Source organism: Hermetia illucens, chromosome 1 (assembly GCF_905115235.1).
Source record: "Hermetia illucens chromosome 1, iHerIll2.2.curated.20191125, whole genome shotgun sequence".
NCBI classification, from domain to species: Eukaryota; Metazoa; Arthropoda; class Insecta; order Diptera; family Stratiomyidae; genus Hermetia; species Hermetia illucens.
The window spans coordinates 8317429-8333125 of record NC_051849.1 but is presented as its reverse complement, the minus strand read 5'-3'; the positions used below and the strand labels follow the sequence as shown (position 1 = coordinate 8333125).

Sequence of the window (15697 nt, the reverse complement as noted above, 5' to 3'; positions counted from 1 at the left end):
TTTACAACATGACAATGCTCGCCCAAATGTTGCACAGCCCGTTAAAACCTATCTAGAAACGTTGAAATGGGAACTCCTACCCCACCCGCCGTACTCTCCCGACATTGCTCCTTCTGATTACTATTTGTTCCGGTCGATGCAGCATGGCCTGGCTGACTAGCACTTCTCCAATTACGACGAACTCAAAAAATGGCTCAATGAGTGGATAGCGGCCAAGCCGGCCAATTTTTGGCGCGATGGTATCTATGAATTGCCTGAAAGATGGAAGAAAGTTGTGGCTAGCGATGGGCAATACTTTGAACAATGAATGTATAACCAATTTTTCACAATAAAGCTTCAAATTTAAACAAAAAACCGACAGAACTTATTTGTAGGCCCTATAAATGCCGAAAAAATGAATAAAATATATCAAAAGGCTTTGTTACCATCTGCTAAGCAATGGTATATCAAGAAAAATGAAAGCTGGATCCTTCAAGAGGACAACGATTCGAAACATCGGAGTCGAGCGTGTAGCGAGTGGAAGGCGCAAAACGGAGTTGTCACTTTAGATTGGCCATCTCAGTCACCGGATGAAAATCCCATGGAAAATGTATGGGTCCTGATGAAAATGCAGCTTCGCAGACGCAAGCCATGTAATTTAGATCAACTTTCTCGACAAATTCGGAAAATTTGGAGGTCTTTTCCGGTAGTGGATTAGTGGATGGATTAGATGGAAATTAGTGGAAAGTATGCCCCGACGGTGCCAGACCATAATTGACAATGCAGGAGATTGGACTTGCTACTGAGGTATTTGCATTGAGTATTGACGACCAAATTATCAACAAATTAGCGAATTTTCGAAAAATCAATTGTTATTATTTAACAGTGACCACGCTCTTATGTAACAGACTGTAAGACTCTTGCACGACTCCTTTACATACCGACCATTCACACTCAGATTTTCTATTCAGTATTCAGAATATCCGAAGAGTAGGATATTATCAGAACAATTGATGATTCTGTTTAAACTCCGTTGATTCTGTTGTCAAACCAATCAACTCTCACACGACGCACGCGCAGCTCTTAAGACGTTGTAAATAAATTGTTGTTCAGAAACTTTACTACAAAAGGCATGACTTATCTAATAATAGTTTCGAAACCACATATTAACACATATATTTTTGAATCAGATATTTTGATAAAAAGAAAGAAAAATATTCAAATATCATCAGCATTTTGGCGTGAATGGAATAAAACAAATATTTCTTAGCGTCAACCGAGTCACCCCAGTTACCACACAATGAAAATCATACAGAAGATACAAAATCACAAAAAAAAAAATAATTTTACATTGCAACAAGCAGTAACTCGATTATGGCGATACCATTAAAATCTTAACCAAAAAGAAAACAGGACATTCCAAGAAATAAGAACTTCTGGAAATCGATATTTTACGTTGTTTGTTGTTTTTCTTTTTTTTATAAATTTCGCATGAATAAAAAATCACATGAGCACTCATATCGTATCACAGAAACGCTTCAACATCTTTTATATCAATTTTGAAAAAAATTATCCAATGTTTTACAAAGCATGTACCAAATTTAATTTTCAGTTTGAAAAGTTGTTAATGCGTCAACGTCATATTGCCAATGAAAAATTGACGCTTTTCCTCCGCAAATTTGCACTATTCTCTCGTCCCATCAAAACAGTTATGAAAACAATAGAAAAGATAAAACACAATTCATAAAGTTTTGATAACTTATTAGATCGATATGAGTGCCGTCTGCTGTATTAAATGAGCGGGGAAGACCAAAGGAAAAAGGATATTTTCGGTCTTCTTTTCATATATATGTATATATTTTTTTTTTTATAATTTTCTTTTTCCAATTTGTTTCATCAACTTTAAAAAATAAAAGTTATTGTACTTTGCTTAGTAAAATATAAACTTTCTGTCTCACTTTCACGTTCCCAAAGACTATTCTCATCAAATATACTCCATCACTTCTTCGCCTACTCGCTTACAGTCCATTGTTAGCTACTCCATGTCTGAATTCCCCATTATCTCACGATTCTGCAAAGATTCCCTGTCAATGAATTTATAAGCGCAGAATCATTTGCAGAACGTTTGAAGTACACCAAAATCGTGTACTCGTCACTGATTATAAGCGAGCGAATGGAGACACCATTTTCCCCCAACATTTAACATCCCCTGTCTAAGGATGGGATTAATTTTCAAACTAGAATATGATTGCTGTAGGTCTGTACATTGTCTGTGGATTTTGTCTAGTCTCTTCCAAATATACGTGCACATGTCGGTAGCTATTAATGTCCCTAAACTATCGCCACACTTCCTTCTTCTTTCTGTTTTCTGCCTTGTGGGCTCATGAACATCTCATTAAATCGCATTCTTAAATTGTTATAAATAAATAATAAATAACTATGCGATCGCGACTTAATGCTAGCTAGTAACTACTAAATTTTGTTCGGATTTTCCTGACGGGCACTGTATTTCGGGTTCTCGGGCTTGATTGTTACAATTCGTAGTTCGTTCGGGGACTCCAGGGCACCTTTGGCATGCGCAGCAGCTGTATCACAATCAGTGCGACGTGAGATCAATAGACGTATATCGGTATGTAGAGCAAGGCGACCGGATCGTGTTGTTTGGAATCTAGATCAAAGGAGAAAATTGAAATATTTATTATCATCATTTAATGGATAACTTTTATTAATAATAATAACACCTAACTCCGCCGAAGCCGGTCCCAAGCCCGGTTGTGAAAGGAGGAGGGATGGATAGCTTCAGTCTGAATGGCTGTACGCCACCGCAGCGTCTCAGGGGGTAGGTGAGGAAAGTACAGGAACTTTGCAGTCTTGCAGATTACTCACTAAGGAAGCTATCTCAACACCTGGCAGCTAGGGATAAAATGCACCACCAAAAATGAGAAGAAGGAGAAATTTGAGGTCCGGTACGGATAACCGGCGGGAGTCGTCTGACTTGGTGACTGGGTCGGCCTCTCGTAATGGACAGCACGGCGTCAAAACCGCTAGTCGTGGGGCGGTTCGACATCTAGGCGCCACGACGACCAGGAGCACAGCTCCGCCTGCTGCAGCTGTTTCGCCACAATCTGTGGCGACCACTTCAGCAGGTTCGCGTAGGAAGCGGATGAAATGGACTGAAGAAATGAACCTCTTCATCATCCGCTCTTACTACGAAATAACGGCGGGGACGGATACAACATCTTACCGCCCCTTGTTGCACCAGAGATTCGTCGAGCGTTTCCCGCAATTCGCGCACGTGACTGTGCAGCGAGTCGCAGACCAGTACCGCTTTATTACTCGCAGCGACACAATCCCGGCCACCATCAGGGAACGTGTTCGACTTAAGATCATCGGGGAAACTGGTGACCGAGAGTCGATGGGGGCAGAGGTGGCGGCATCAACAACATCACGCCGCACTGCCGGCAACAGGTTCAGTACTCGCCGAAGCACTCTTCTCCACCGTCCAGCTGAGGTTCGGGACGAATTCCAAAGAGCGTGTATAGAATTCTCGGATATGGATCCTTTGCATAGACCAGGTATTCCCAGGCTCTATGCATCTCCAGCAACTCCGGGAATTCTATATCAAATCAATGATGAGATTGAATCTCGACTGTGTGCTGATATGTCGCTGCTGCAACTACAATCACTTGTGTATCAGATTGCACGGTCAGAAGATTCGCTTTCGCGTTATTGGTTTGAGTGACAAAAGAGATCCACCATGGAAAATTCGTCTGGAACGTCGGCGGGACTCACTAAGGCAGGACATTGCTAGACTGATTCAGATCAGCACTGGCAGTGCCAGCCGACGGGTGAGAAATAAAGTGCAGAGGGTTTACCGGAACTATGCCATCCTCTGTGAGATTCCCGTTGTTGAAATTCTGGACACACTAAAACAGAAACTTTCTATCATATGCAGTCGGCTACGACGGTATGGCGAAAGTTATTCCAGACGTGTCCAGAATGCAACATACGCGAGGAACCAGCGGAGCTTTTTCAGATCTCTCAACGAATCCCAACAGACCGCCCAGACAATACAGTTCTCGGTGACGGAAGCGAAAGAGTATTGGGGTGGACTTTGGAGATTATCTGCCCAGCATGCTGAGTGGATCACCGCCGAAGGCACCCGCCATGTCAATACACCTGGCATGAATTTTGCGGATGTTACCGAAGAGGAAGTTCGACGAACCATAAACAGTTCGAATAACTGGAGGGGCCCAGGTCTGGATCGGGTGCAGAATTTCTGGTATAAGAAATTTACCAGCGTACACAGTCGGTTGGCACGCAGTATAAATGAGGTCATGAGTCGGCCGGAGGAATTTCCACCTTTCCTCACTGCGAGGATTACCTACCTTATCCCTAAGAAGGACACGGTGCAGGACCCCGCAGACACAAGACCGATCACTTGCTTACCAACCCTCTACAAATTCATCACGTCCATTATTAGTGGAAGGATCAATGCGCACCTCGAGACCAACAACATTCTGTCCGAGGAGCAGAAGGGCTGCCGAGTTGGGTTAAGGGGTTGCAAAGAGCAACTCATTATTGACTCGGTAGTTGTAGGACAAGCAACTAGAGGCCAAAAAAACCTCTTCAGTTGCTATATCGATTATGCCAAGGCTTTCGACAGCGTTCCGCATACCTAGCTAATCGATATCCTACATCTGTATCGCATTGATCCGAAACTAATAAAGTTTTTGGCGACAGTCATGGAAGGGTGGCATACCACCTTATCAGTCCGTACATCTGAGGGTGCTAATACCTCAGAGCCCATCCGTATACGGAGGGGCATCTTCCAGGGGGATTCATTGAGTCCCCTTTGGTTTTGTATGACACTGAACCCGCTTTCATGGCTACTGAATGATGCTAGAGGGCATGGTTTTGCAATAAAGTATGACCTACGTGCTAAGTGCGAACTGACACACTTGATGTACTTAGATGACATCAAGCTGTATGCTGGTACTGACAACCATCTTAGAAGTCTGTTGCGAATAATAGCCATGTTCAGCCGTGATATTCGGATGGAGTTTGGATTAGACAAGTGTCGAATCCAAGCCATCCGCAAAGGTCATCACGAGCCGCATGCCGAACATAGCATTGGTGACCTCCACATCGAAGCTATGACCGAGACAGACTTCTACAAGTACCTAGGAATTCTGCAAGGAACCCATGCTCGAGTTGGTGATCTGAAGGATGCTCTGCTGTCCGAATTCCTGCGACGTGTAAAGCTGGTGCTGAAATCGCATCTCTCGGGGAAAAATAAAATAAGCGCGTTGAATGTATTCGCTATCCCTTCACTGGATTATGCATTCGCAATATTGTCGTGGACGAAAACCGACCTGGAAAACATCCAGCGGCGGATACGGACAACTATGTCCAAATTCCGAATGCATCACCCAAAGTCTGCCGTGGAGCGGATGAACCTGCCTCGTGACATCGGAGATAGGGGCGTGGTTGACGTGGCGGCACAACATCATCGCCAAGTCGACTTGTTGCGCGCTTATTTTTACAGCAAAGAGCAGGCGAGTCCCTTGCATGCGGCTGTCTGTAAAGCACACTGTGGACCGACTCCACTTAACTTGAAGGATCGATCATTCAATCCTCTGAGTGGGATGAAGTCGGACCAGGAGCGGATCGATGAATGGAAGTCGAAGGCAATGCACGGTAAACACGTGAATTGTCTTTGGCAGCCATTTGTCGATTTGCATCTGTCGAGCAGATGGATGTGTGCTGGGGAGCTCTTTGATGTCCTGGGACTTTCGCGCAGTCTGGTTCAAACCATGCAGAAGTACACCATTCTGCATACGTCCTCGATGTTGCGGGGAATACTCGACGGATTCTCCCACTGACCTACCACCGGCCACCACCACCAGTGCCCCTTTAGTATTTAAGTAGGTAGGATCGTCCGAGCCTAAATGCTTGGCACTTAGTGCTAGTATTAGGTAAAGTTCGGCATCTGCCGAGATTGTGATAACTCGGAAATAATAATCGTTGGCGCAACAATCGATGTTGGATTAGGGCCTTGAAGTGTGTTAGAGCACTTCATTCAAGACCGTAACGGTACACTAGGAGGCAATGTGGTCAGCATTTAGGTAGAGAAACTAAATATTTTCGATGAGTGAAATCCACTTTCCCAAGTGAGTCGCCCCAAGAGAAGAACTGCAGGCGTCTCGGGAAGTCGTAGAGGAGCTGAAGCACATTTCAGGTAACCACAAGAACGAAGATGATACCATCGCAACGATGCGAGAAAACGGAGTAGGGCCGAAATTAGTGAACCCTTGGTGCCTAGCAAGCGACCAAAAAGAAAAAGGCCTCTTCGCCGAAGAAAGCTGAGCCACCGAAAATTGTGAGGAAAGCTGGTAGTTCCTCGATTACAGCCTGAACATTGATAAAAGAGGAAGAATCGGCAGTTCATAAACTCTAGCAATTAACAAAGGTGGACACGCCAAGAAACAGAAAACAGGATTCGTTCGAAAATATTCACTATTTCCAAGAATATCTTTTGGAAAATCGAAGCAGATTCGGGATTGACAGATTTGGGCAAAAGTGTAAGACGTACCAGGCGAACGCAGAAAGGGGATCTGATATTGAAGTTAAAAAAAATCCAGCAAGAAGTCAACGGATAGTTTTCGCGCAGATGGAAATGTTGCTAGGTGAACAAAGCAGAAGTTAGAGCTTGAAAGCAAGAGATAGGACCTAGATGGTGTCTGGCATTTAGGAGGCAGCTGAATCGTAGGACTAAATGAGGTTGATACAAATCAACCTCAACCGTTGCGAGGCAGCTCCATTCGAAAATCGAATGTGGACATGACGGTAATCTGCGAAGAATATCGAATTTACGATAGTGGTACGTGGATCAAAGACTCATCTGGAAACGCAGCCATATAAGATACAATGGCATTCCCGGGAGCGGGCTTTGTAAGATCATCCATATATAGCGCTGTTACGCCCTTCCTAGTGCAATATTAGCACTTGAATAATTCCTTTTCTGAACATATGTCCAGCTAGTGAATAATGGCCTGTCACAATGCCCACAATACTCCTGCAAGTTCTCCTGCTTTTCGACAGAATAAACTTTGTGGTACGCATGTTGGGTTCTGGCAGGAAAAGTTTAGTGTGTCTAAAAGCATTTAGGCTCTGCCACCTGTTTTTTTTTTGGAAGCTTGTTTCCAGTTTTTGAAGACAGCCCTAGCCAATGCTACTGGTACTCCAATTGATGCCAAATGATGCCAAATATTGGAGCGCTGAAATATAGTCACCGGCTACTTATCACAGGGGCGATGAAATCCATCCTGCTATGCGTGGCTGCTGTCTGAGCGGGATCACTGGCCAACACGATGAAACGGAGAAGGGAGAGTTTGACATAACGAAATATGTTAGTATAGGATTGGACAGCGTGTGTCATATCGCGGGAATGATTCGCTTGGAACTTGTAGCGAATGAGACCCACTGTCTGTACCGCATCCGCCCGAAGTCCATTAAAGCTACCAGGACTTTAGTAAGGTGCTAAGGAGGGCAGAGAATCAACTGGGAAACTTGAAGGAATCAATGTGAATTACCAAGAAATACCTGCTGAAATAGAAACTCCACTGGGTTCAACATTTTAACATACTCTTTATCTACCTTAAAAGGCGACGAAAACTTGAATTATATTTATCTATTTGACACGGAATGTAGTGGCAAGTTTCTAGTGTTTTATATGCTAAGACGCCAATATATGCTCCTCATATGTAGAATATTTTTCATTTTTGCCGGATGTCTGGTCCATCTGGTCTCCTGTGACAAGAACATTTTCATCTTTCCGATAAGATTAACTTCTTCGGATAGAACCTTTTCCTTCAATATGTACGCAATAAAAAAACTTGCGTATTGAGTCTTAAAAACAGTTTTCAAGTAAACCTGAGGTAGCCAAAGCGCCATTTTGACGGTCTTTCAAGAAATGGAACGTCAAGATCCCAATAAGGTTACCTGGAAAATATCGAAGTGATGGGTTCGCCTGTTTGTAGACAAAGGGGAGAAAAAAAAGAGACATAGTTCTACATTTCATATACAATTTTCCGTTTCCTCACTTCTTAGATGAAGATTGCTTCGTAATGTTCTCTTCAATGAAAAATCTGCATGCTATTTGCTGTTAAAGGATGTCTGTGTTATAAACAACCACGAGGGCAGAGCCTTTCCAAAAACCGAAAGCGAAAGTAGTGAAAATTGATTGTATGCGTTCGCCAATACGCTAATCAGGCTCGGGAATGTTGAGCAGTCCTCTTGAGCACTCAAGTTCCGTAACGGGCATCTACAAATTTCGTGTTCTTTATCTGATACATTGGAGTCATCTGCAAAGCTAAATTATAAATGGAGAAAGAAAAAGGCAAAATATTTCAAAACGGGTCAATGCTAAACTAGAAATAATGCATCAATTAAGACTTGCCCGCGTGGATCTGGGAAACTTGTGGATCCGGAGCCGCGCTCTACGGAGGGAAATCCATAATAGATTGAATCCTCGATGTCATCCTTCTTCAAGCCTCAGCTATTATTAAGGCTGTATTGATGGGGCTCCCTCCCACCCTTGACATCTCTTGGTTGCTTTTGATTTTGGGCAACTTACTGTAACATCAACAGGATTATGTGTCCTGCAACCCATGTCGGTTTTTTCCGCTTCGGAGTTTGACTCTCTGGTGCACCAATAGTCTTTCGAACTAATCGAATGATTTGTTGGAATAGCCAACAAATTAGACATTAACACCAAGATTGTTGAGCCTAGCTCCAGACACTAGGGGGCAAGGATAATCCTTTTCTTAAACCATGCTTAATCACGGCTACTATTACTTTCCAATTAACATGTGTCCTTAAGTTTACACTCACTCATTTAAGTCAAGTCAGAATACCCACTGGCAATAGTAAATAAATAGTGGATGGTTGGCGGTATAATCGATACCTGTTGAGTGCAGTGATGCAGCGCAAGAAGTTGACCTTGAAATAATCGATAATGGGAAGGAGAGTTGTTGTACAAAAAAAAGAACACAAAAGATTCACCTGAAAGGAATTATCACAAAAGAGATAGTGCTACGATTCTTCGAAAGGCAAGACTGGAATCCGGGAATGAAGTACTTGAGCGGTAATGCCAGACGAAGACAGGGTATGTGATGGTGGAATTGGAATCAACAACAATTGAATCCAAAGACCTGAATAAAGTTGTTTGGCGGGTATTTATTTGTACTAAATTTTATGTTAATGGCATAGAATAGGGAGCCATAGAAAAATAAAAGTAGGTTGATTATATGTAGGCTCAGGAAGCAGTTGTCTCTACCTCTGTATAAAAGTATGCTTCAGATACCTTGATTGCGGCCGGCCTTACAGAAGCATGAAGCAGTCAACGCGATAGGTCGAGAAGCTGTAGGAAATAGTGAGACGAGAGCAAATATTAAAGACTGCACGTTCTTGTGCCACGAGAAAAAATGTTTGGACCACCGGCACGTTGCGAGTCATGACAAATAGCCGACATATTGATAGAAGGTGAACCGCATAGATAAATGAGGTTGATATAAATCAATCTCAACCATTCCGCGGCATGAGGAAAACAACATACACATAGCATCCGCGGGAATCGGTTTTGTAAGACCAAAAGCCATATTTGGGTATATCTACCCCTACTATGCCATAAAAATAGCACAATACGAGGAGGTCTTAGGCGGTTTGTTATTAGACACAAGAGACTAGGACCGTAAAATAATTGCTATTTAAACACGCGGATATTAAGTAACGAACACTTGGAATCAAACCCTACTCGAAGCATTTGTGGAGGTAGCCCTTCTACGAACCAACAGTTTAAGGCGTACCTACTTCCCAAAGTAGAGGGACGTGACATATTTCAACACCTTCATTGTCGAGAGAAATGGTCTGGCGGATGAATAAACACTACGCCCACAGTGACCACCATCATTTTTCTCGATATTGGAAACGCAGAAAACAATAAACGAAAGCAAACAATTAGGATTATTTGCTGGTCCACCGAGGCTTTTGAAGAGAAAATATTTCAACAGGAATGGCCTAGTACCCCCCTCATTAAAAATAATTACAAATCGTTAAGTGAAAGATATTTTCCTTTTTATTGACCAAAAGTATTTGGTAATGTATACAAATACGTTTTATTTCGGGGACCAACTGTCCCCTTCTTCAGTGTCGTTCAGTTTTCGGCTAACTACCTCCTTATTCAAACCATATAAATCTTTTTCCGGGGGGATTATTGAGAAGAAACTTCCGTAGAAAACAAGGCTCTAGAATTGAAAATTGTGGCGCACTGGATCGTTTGAAACAAAAAATATCAATGGAGTTAATTAAATAACAATAAAAACTAGTGTTTGATCGAAGGATTTAAAAAAATCAAACAGAAAAATCGATTTTTTTTCAAAGTTACAAGTGGAGTTGACCCCTTAAGGGGAATGATAAAACCAGTATCGAATTATTCATGAGTACATTTGAATCGTGCATATTTGGGGGAATATCTTTCATCCAGTGATAGAACCAGGAGTTGACCTTGCTATCAAAGCCTCAGAGACCGCACGACGTCACTTCTTCATGCTGCCCTATCGATTTTAGTCTCTATGAAAATGATTTTGGATACGGTAGTAGGTGTGTTCGTCTTTTTTACGAGTCCGTTTTAAGATCGATAGATCAAACAATGGATCTAGTTTGAAGTAGGATTAGATGACCTCTTCGTTGACTGGCTAGAGTACATAATGATCTATTGTCCGAAGTTCAAGATGAAGAAAATTAAGGAGATGATAAACAGAGAATTATTATTTAAACGCCAATATGACACCTCATAAACCACTGTCTAATGAGAACAGTAAAGATAGGAGACTACAAATTTGATCTTGGATCTAAAATCACAAAGGTCGTCAAAGGGTAGTATAGGTCCCGGGGCGAAACGTGGATTGGTACCCACAATGGAGCATAAAACCTGGGAAATGCCTGCTGAACCAACACCAACAGCTCTACTACCAAACCTTATCTCCACCTCCACGTGGTGACCGCTGGGAGCTCTTTCTTAACGAAAAGCTGCAAACGGAGAACGATGAAGGCGAGTCTCCCGCGCCTAAAAACGGGACAAATTGTACCAACTGGTCCTCCAGGTTGGGGGTTGGGTAGGGCTGACAACCCTACACGGAAAACAACTCGTTACGAAGCCACAACAGGAGCCTCGGACAGGACGGATTTTAAAACGACGGACCCAGCAACGACAAAGGAACAACGATTTGCGCATTTTCTCATGGAACGTGCGCTCCCTGTACAGAGATGAAGCTCATGAGCAGCTAGCCGATACCCTGTCCCAATATAGGGCTGATATAACAGCGTTGCAAGAGATGCGATGGACAGGGACCGGTTTCCTGGAGAAGAGCCACTACACCATATATTATAGCGGTCATCCAGTAAACCATGTGCTCGGAGTAGGTTTCTTAGTCAGCCAAAAAATGAAACCTGCTGTTATCGGCTTTGAAAACATAAGCGAACGGCTATGCACTCTGCGCTTGCGAGGCAAGTTTAGAAATATAAGCCTCATAAACGTTCACGCCCCTACAGAGGAGACTGCAGAGTCGGAGAAGGATACCTTCTACGAGGCAGTAGAACGAACCCTCGAAGCCTGTCCCAGATATGATATCAAAATCATTTTTGGGGATTTTAACAGCCAAGTAGGGAAGGAGCCCGTATTCAGGCGATACGTTGGCTCCCATAGCTTACACGAAAAAACAAATGATAACGGACTGCGGACTATTCAATTAGCAGGGTCACACGAAATGGTTGTTGGAAGTACCTGGTTTGCGCGGAAAGCGGTCCACAAACATACGTGGGCCTCTCCAGACGGGACCACTTTCAACCAAATTGACCACGTGTTGATTGAACGCCGCCACCTCTCAGCCTTGATGAATGTCAGAACATATAGGGGGGCCAATATAGACTCGGACCACTTTCTCGTTGGCATGGTGCTCCGAGCTCGAATAACAATACCACCTAGAATCCCCTCTGACAATCGGGTGAGAGTGAACACTGAAGCCATCCACAACACAACCCTCCGCGACACCTATAAGAGGGAAATGGATGTCGCAATAACCGCAGTCAACAGAGGACCTGGAGATGAAGCATCAACAAATGATCTTCACAACCACCTGAAGAACGTTATCATGGATACGGCCACAAATATACTTGGCCCCAGCCGTAAAAGGAGTCGGAACGGCTGGTTTGACGATGAATGTAAGCTAGCAACGGAACGGAAGAATGCCGTATACCGAGTAATGTTGCATTCTCAAAGAACGCGGGCACGCGCAGAGACTTATCACGAACTCCGTCGAGCGGAGAAGCGACTTCACAGACGGAAAAAGGAAGCCTGGGAGAACCAACAAGTCTGTGAACTAGAAAAGTACAGGGAGCAACCGTACCAGGCGCGGAAGTTTTACCAACAAGTCAGCAGGATGAAGCCTTATACACCTCGATGCTCATCCTGCCGAGACAAAGAGGGAAATCTGATTTCCGACAGAATGGGCATATTAGAGCGATGGGTTGAGTACTTTGATGAGCTACTGAACAACCAGAACATCGGCGAGTTGGAGGTGCCGCCAACTGAAGACGACGGACAAATGCTGCCACCACCAAGTTTAGGAGAAACAGTCCGTGTAATTCATCGGCTAAAAAATCATAAGTCGCCAGGAGCTGATGAAATTACAGTCGAATTGGTTAAATATGGAGGCGACCAGTTACACCAAGTGGTTCATCAACTTGTGCTCAAGGTATGGGACAGCGAATCAATGCCTGATGATTGGCAACGAGGTATTATCTGTCTCATACATAAGAAGGGAGATATCACACAGTGCAGCAATTATAGAGGTATCACGTTACTGAGTACGATCTATAAGATATTCTCCACTATCTTGTTAGGCCGGATAGCCCCATACGCCCATACCAAAGAGGCTTCACTCCAGGCAAATCAGCAACAGATCAGATTTTCTCTCTGCGGCAAGCGATGGAAAAACTGTTGGAATATGGACAACAGTTGCACCATCTGTTCATCGACTTTAAAGCCGCCTATGATAGCATAGCCAGGGTAAAACTGCACATGGCCATGAGAGAATTCGGTATCCCGACGAAATTAATAAGACTGACTAGGCTAACCCTGACCAATGTGCGAGGCCAGATAAAAACAGCAGGATCACTCTCAAGACCATTCGACATCAACAACGGTCTACGACAAGGGGATGCCCTATCATGCGTCCTCTTTAACCTGGCCCTCGAGAAAGTGATCCGTGATGCTGAGGTAAATGCAAAAGGTACGATCCTCTTCAAGTCCACCCAACTACTGGCCTATGCTGACGATATCGACATCATGGGAAGAACCACCCGAGACGTACAAACTGCCTTCATCCAGATCGAGCAGGCGGCTATTGGCGCGAGATCTTGGGCTGCACATCAATGAAGGCAAGACAAAATATATGGTGGCAACGTCAGCACCGAAGACAAATCAACCAACAACATCAAACCGCACTGGTCAAACACGAAGAAGAATAAGTATAGGAGAATATAACTTTGAGACCGTTGACAATTTCTCCTATCTAGGGTCGAAAGTCACAACCGACAACAGCTACGATGATGAAATCCGCGCACGGTTGTTGCCAGCCAACAGAGCCTATTTCAGTTTACAAAGACTGTTCCGCTCGAAACGTCTCACCATAGGGTCAAAGCTCTTGCTGTACAAGATTATGATCTTACCAGTCCTCATATATTCCTCGGAAACTTGGGTTCTTAGCAAGAAAAATTGCGAACTCTTGGCCGCGTTCGAGAGAAGAATCCTCCGAAGAATTTTTGGCCCCCTATATGAGGATGGACGATTCCATGAGCGTCCGGTTGTGGATAAAATCCGGCTCAATAGGTTACGGTGGGCGGGTCACTTAATCCGTATGGATGAGGATGATCCCACCCGGAAAGTCTATAAGGGCAATATCTATGGTAGAAAAAGAAGACGAGGCAGACCCTGCCTAAGATGGAGCGATGGCGTGGGCCAGGACGCCAGACAGCTTTTAGGGATATCGAATTGGTGGACCTCCTCGCAAAACCGGGATGTCTGGAGTTCCTTATTAAGGCAGGCCTAGACGGGATACCGGTTGTTGTGCCATTGATGATGATGATGATGATGAAAATCACAACCGCTAAAATCTACCACCATGAAATCCGCATACAATTGTTGGGCGCCAACAGAGCCTATTTTACCTTACAAAAACGAAGAATTTTTGAACAACTACATAAGAATGGACGGTTCCGAAAACTCTATAACGATGAAATTTATGAGAGATACCACAATCGCCTGCTTGTGGATAAAATCCGGATCAACAGGTTGCGGGTTACTTAACCCGTATGGGTAAAGATGGTCCAGCCCGGTAAGTCTATAAGGCCAATATCTGTGGTAGAAAAAGAAGACGTGGCCTTAGTGATGGCGTCGGCCAGGACGTTTGACAGCTTTTAGGGATATGGAATTGGTGGACCTCGGCGCAAACCGGAATGTCTGGGGTCCTTTACTAAGGCAGGCTTATACCGGATACTGGTCGTTGCGCCGTTCATGACGATGATAAGACCTCACAATCTCTCGTGTTGAGATAAGACACAAATTGGGAGTCGAACAAAAGCCACAATTGTGAAACCATAATCTAAAATGTAATTTCCTTAGATGTAAAATATGTCACTGAACCTTTTTTTTAACAATTACACTAACCTAAATTGCGTATAAAAGATAGACTTACCTCAAATGTATTGCATATCTTAACGTGCGCATTTGTTCGCCATGTGATACGTTTTTGTGATCAAGGCCACTCAAGTTTCCAGATGGTACAACTGCTGGCGATGTCGAGCCAGGTGAGGATTCTATGCTTTCTGATGTAACACTGCTAGCATCTACTGCTAAGATTCGCTGTCGTATAAATGTTTGACTCATTGCAGGCATATCACGAAAATCATACGGGACGACAAACATGCGAACGACCGTTCCCAAAGGATTGAGAAGGGTTGCTTGTATAGTTCCAACGCGCGGTACGGTGTAGCCTTTTCGAGATAAACGTATTTCGCACTGAAATTAGAAATTTCACTTTGAAGATCATTTTTCGAACTATACTTGCAATGTTTCAAAAGATATGTGTGGTTTGATTGGTTAATCAGGTCCTGCAATGCCGTAAGCTAAAAAACTGTTCGAATATGTAGTGACTCTGTCGGCTCTGAATGGACGTGGTCAAACGACCAGTACTTTTGATACTCAACTAGAGTAGACAACAAAACATATGGTGCGAAACCAAAAAAGGTTCTAACTGTACTCATATCAACTTCAACACAGCGAAAACCTATCAAATCAACGTTGCGTTATGTTTTTTTTTTATTTTATTATGAAATGAGTCTTCTACTGCGGATTTAGGAGTAAGTCCTCAGTTTGGATCATACTAAAGCATAGATGTTTTGATTCTAAATATAGTTTTATGCACCCCTTTGCCTCCAAAGAATCTACTATTAGTGGGGAAGCTATGCTGAACAAAAAATGCTATAATGCTATCTCCTAAAGTTCAAATATGCTTTAAATGATCCTACATGCAAGTAGATTGCACAAAGGACCATTCTACGGCTATTTGAGTTTTTAAAAAGTGGTCCTGTCCCAGAT

At 43.5% G+C, this 15697-nt stretch overlaps 1 protein-coding gene across 1 annotated transcript in view; it reads right to left on the bottom strand.

The window, feature by feature from the left end:
• Positions 1-1451: 1451 nt before the first annotated feature.
• Positions 1452-15697, bottom strand: part of LOC119648845 (protein FAM214A) — a 142376-nt gene continuing 128130 nt past the window's right edge. The window contains exons 6-7 of the mRNA XM_038050724.1: positions 14796-15118; positions 1452-2647 (exon numbers count right to left, since the gene is read on the bottom strand). Coding sequence (XP_037906652.1) covers positions 2452-2647; positions 14796-15118 — 519 coding nt within the window. The 3' untranslated portion in view covers positions 1452-2451. The remainder of the gene's footprint in view (positions 2648-14795; positions 15119-15697) is intronic.